Source organism: Tupaia chinensis, unplaced genomic scaffold (genome assembly GCF_000334495.1).
Source record: "Tupaia chinensis unplaced genomic scaffold, TupChi_1.0 Scaffold000539_1, whole genome shotgun sequence".
Taxonomy (NCBI): domain Eukaryota; kingdom Metazoa; phylum Chordata; class Mammalia; order Scandentia; family Tupaiidae; genus Tupaia; species Tupaia belangeri.
In genome coordinates this window covers 1,577,729-1,581,817 of record NW_006160052.1, presented here as the reverse complement: position 1 = coordinate 1,581,817, position 4,089 = coordinate 1,577,729, and the positions used below count along the sequence as shown (strand labels likewise).

Below are 4,089 nucleotides of genomic sequence, written 5' to 3'. Positions count from 1 at the left end.
GTGCGCCCCCCAAGCCGGGGATGGGAGCGGCGCCCGGCGGCATGGCAGCCTCAGGTGGGTAGGCACGGCGCCCGGAGCCCTCCGGAGACGTCCACCGCGCGCCGCTTTCCCAGTGCCGCGCTCTCGGTCACCCGCGCCCCTCGGGGCGCTCCCTTCGCCCCTCCTGCGTCCCGATCGCAGGCACCTTGTGCGCCCGCCGCTCCGTTCTCTGACCCCTGCCGCCGACTTCCCCGCGTCCCCCTTCCCAGCTGTTGCGCGACTATCCAAAGTCGCTGCCTGACCCTCTCCCGTCCCCCGTCTAGTCTCTGCCTCTGGCCCTTGGAGTTTCTGGAGTTCGTCTCTTAGTTTCTGGGGTTCTTCTCTTCTGTTCCTCCGACTCTCTGAGCCGCGAGTTGGGTCTAAAGAAGGTGGGGGGCGGATTCCCTGCGCCGGCCAAAGCCTCTTAACGCCTCATCCGACCAACAGGGGGCGCTCGGGACGGCCAGGGGCGAATCCTGGGCCGGCTTTCCAAGCCCCCTGCTTCGCCCACCCAGGCCTTTCTGGGTTTCTGGTTGGAATTTTGCTAGGAGTCTAGAAACACGACTCCTTTAGCTTTTCTTTTCCTGTGTCCTTTGCAAAATTTGGAGGTTGGGGAACGTTGACGGTCACTGGGTTAAAACGTGCCAGGAGGCCTTTCCGGCCCGTTTTGGGTTCCTTCTGGTTCACGGGGGTGTACATTTGACATCCAGGACAAACCACAGGCCAGTGACAAGCAGGAGAGCCCTAACTGCGCGCTCCAATGGGGCGCTATGCCCGGGGGCTGGGACACCAGCTCCTGCTCTCCAGTGGGTGGTCTCGTGAAGGCACACAGTGAGCGAGGGACCGTTTCTGTAGACGGGCTTGCTTGTATGTCCCAGCCTACCTATGAAGCTGGAGTAGAGAGAGCCTGGGCAACGGGATGCCGGAGCCTCTTAGCCAAGGAAATCCAGCCGGCCCGGAGGAACGGTTCCGGAGGATGTGAGCAGGTGAGGGAGTGAAGGCCAGCCCTCCCAGGCCCTGGCAGGTCCCCCCTCCCACCCCTGCAGTGGCACTTTGGAAGCAGGGGTGGAAAGGCCGCTGGTGACAGCCCTGTTAGATTTGGCGATGCAGTCGTGTGTGGCGGGGTAGTAAGGTAGGTAGTCTCACAGTCTCAGCCTTGCGGCTGTCTCCCCGGCTGTGGACGTTAGAGGAAACTGCGCTGTGAGTTCGGCGCCCGTGGTCGGACTTGCTGCTCACAGTTCACCGGCAGGAGTTGTCTGGAGGGAATGGATTCGTTTGTCAGGTGTTGACTGCATGCTTCCTGTTTCCAGGCACTGTTCTAGGTGTTGGATGGACATTCAGTAAATAAAACAATAAAATAAAACAAGAGCTGGAGGGGCAGCCAGACAGGAAATAAGCTCGTGAGGGAAAGACCGGGTATGATTTGTGCTATGGAAAAACAGGAGAGGCACAAGGCGGGCTAGGGTTAGAATGATTGTTTTTAGAGAGATGTTTTGCAATAGAGTGCATGTGCTCGCCGGAGAGAGAGACAGAGAGACAGAAAGTGAGAAATCACCTCCTGGGGATGGCCACGTCGCAGTCCCTTCTCTTCTCGGGATTTTGGGCACACACGCACATGCTCCTCGTGTGAGTTTCAACCCACTGGGTCTAGGACTCGAATCACAGTCAGCCATGTGGGAGTGCAGCAGTGTAACCATTATGCCATCTGTTGGTAGCAGGACTGGGGTTAGAACTTTTTAAAAACTTACTTATTTTTAAATTTAATTTGTCATTATTATTAAGAATTATTTATTTAACTTTATTTATTTATTTATTTATTTATTTATTTATTTATTTTACTTTGACCTTTTTTGAGGGGGGGAAAGTGAGAAAGCAAGCTGCCAAGCTTGGGATTCAAACTGTGGTTAGCCATGTGGGAGTCCAGCACCCTTAACCACCATGCCACCTGCTGGGCCCATATCATTCTTATTTCTAAATTTGACCAAAGAGAGACAGAAGAAGAGAGAGGGAAAGTAAGAAAGCAAGCCAGGTCCAGGACTTAGACCACAGTCGGCCCTGTGGGAGTCCAGTCCCTGCCGGCCCCTGGGGTTAAAATTTTAAATGAGGTGGCCAGCTTAGGCCTTGAGGAGAAAGCACTTGTGAGCCAAGACCTGAAGGAGAGGGAGGGTCCCTCTGCAGTGGGGAAGACTGCTCCAGGCAGTTGGCGAGCTCTCCGTATTTTAGGAAGAGTGCTCCAGGCAGTCAGCTAGTGCTCAGCGGTTTAGGAAGACTGCTCCAGGCAGTTGGCGAGCTCTCCGTATTTTAGAAAGACTGCTCCAGGCAGTCGGCAAATGCTCCATGTTTTAGGAAGACTGCTCCAGGCAGTTGGCGAGTGCTCCGTATTTTAGGAAGAGTGCTCCAGGTAGTCGGCCAGTGCTCCATGTTTTAGGAAGACTGCTCCAGGCAGTTGGGGAGTGCTCCATGTTTTAGGAAGAGTGCTCCAGGCAGTTGGTGAGTGCTCCGTATTTTAGGAAGAGTGCTCCAGGCAGTCGGCTAGTGCTCCGTATTTTAGGAAGACTGCTCCAGGCAGTCGGCGAGTGCTCCATAATTTAGGAGCAGAGAGTCAGCCCGAGAGGCCAGGTGGGCGACAGGGGAGGAGACGCGCAGAGGATGAGCCAGCGAACCTCCCACTTTCTCCTCTGGCTGAGAGCAGACCCGGGCTGCTGAGTCCAAGAAACTGCAGACCAGGAGGGCCGTGGAGAACCGTTCTTGCCCCATGTGCTAAGTGCATCTCTCCAGGGGGCGGGGCTGGAGGGCCGAGGGCGAGCTGGGGCAGGTGGGGCTGGCGGGGGCTGAGCCCTGACTATTTATGGGCTCTCCAGGTGGCCTCTGCAGATGTCTGTAATGGTTAGAGCTTTCAAACCCTCTCACCGTCAGCATCCTTTGCGGTGAGACACCACTCAGGTGCTGCAAGTGGGAGTTGGGCCTTTGGTGTCCCTGGGGCTCCTCGAGGTCTGGGGATACAAGGGCCCAGGGGATAGGTCACAGTGGTGAGGGCAGAGCCTCTCGGCCAGATGCTGCGGGCCCATCCAGGCTTCCCTTCTGCAGGGTCCTCTCTTACCCGCCTTTTCGGTGCGGTTCAAATGCCCCCAGTGCTGAGGTCAGCGGGGTTAGTGCTCCACTGATAGGCGCCAGCTAGTCCAGTCAGTTCTCAGACCTTCCATCTCTTCAGAAAGGATCTCGGTTTCCGTCGCCGCCCGCCCCCGGCCCTAAGATCGCCTTTGTCTAGGTTTCCCTGCCCTGGGCTTTGACGGGAATGGGGTCCCCCGGCGTGTGATCTTCGGTGATGGTCTTCCTTCTCGCACTCCCACCGCAGTTCAGTTTCCAGGGTCATCTAATGAGCCTGTGTCGGTACTGAGCTCCTCTTTATGCTTAGTCCCCTGGTCTTTTTAAGTTCCCTTCCAGCGAAGCCTAAGTATTAATGATGTGTTTTCTGACGGACATGCTTGCTTATTGCAATGTAGGAGAATCTTGACTCCCTGTCCTTTGAAAGAACTTTGAGTAGCAAGATATAATGAAGTACTCAGAGAATATTCTGGAATATTCTCTAGGCTCCTGATGGCGTCTTAAGTATTTACACATGAGTGAGAGAGACAGATAGATCATAAGACACTTTCCTGAGGCAGCAGGTGGCAGGGTGGTTAGGTTGTTGGACTCCCACATTGTTGACTGTGGTTCGAGGCCTGGACCTGGCAGCTTGCTTTCTCACTTTCACATACTCTCTCTCTCAATTTGCTGAGCACACGTGCCCTATAGCAAATAAATAGATAATAATAATAATAAATTAAATAAGTAAGTAATTTTAAAAAATAACATTTTTTTTTTGAAAAGGCTTTCCCAAGCAGCCAAGTCTGTGGCTGGCGAAGGCTAGAACGATTTAAAATAATGTGTTAGACACCAAGCAGTTGAAAAAGCTCTGGTACCCTTTCCTGCCCCTCTCTCCAGGGTTCCTCTTATCTCTAGCTCCTTCTACCATTCCTGAACTTACAGGACTGGCAGCCTAGAAAGGGCTTTTAATATTTTTTGTGATCT

General features: G+C 54.1%; 1 protein-coding gene across 2 annotated transcripts in view; it reads left to right on the top strand.

The window, feature by feature from the left end:
* Positions 1–9: 9 nt before the first annotated feature.
* The window catches only part of PIK3AP1 (phosphoinositide-3-kinase adaptor protein 1), a 129,880-nt gene continuing 125,800 nt past the window's right edge, over positions 10–4,089 (top strand). For both annotated transcript variants that reach the window (XM_014591179.2, XM_006157331.3), the window contains exon 1: positions 10–54. In XM_014591179.2, coding sequence (XP_014446665.1) covers positions 21–54 — 34 coding nt within the window. In that variant the 5' untranslated portion in view covers positions 10–20. The remainder of the gene's footprint in view (positions 55–4,089) is intronic.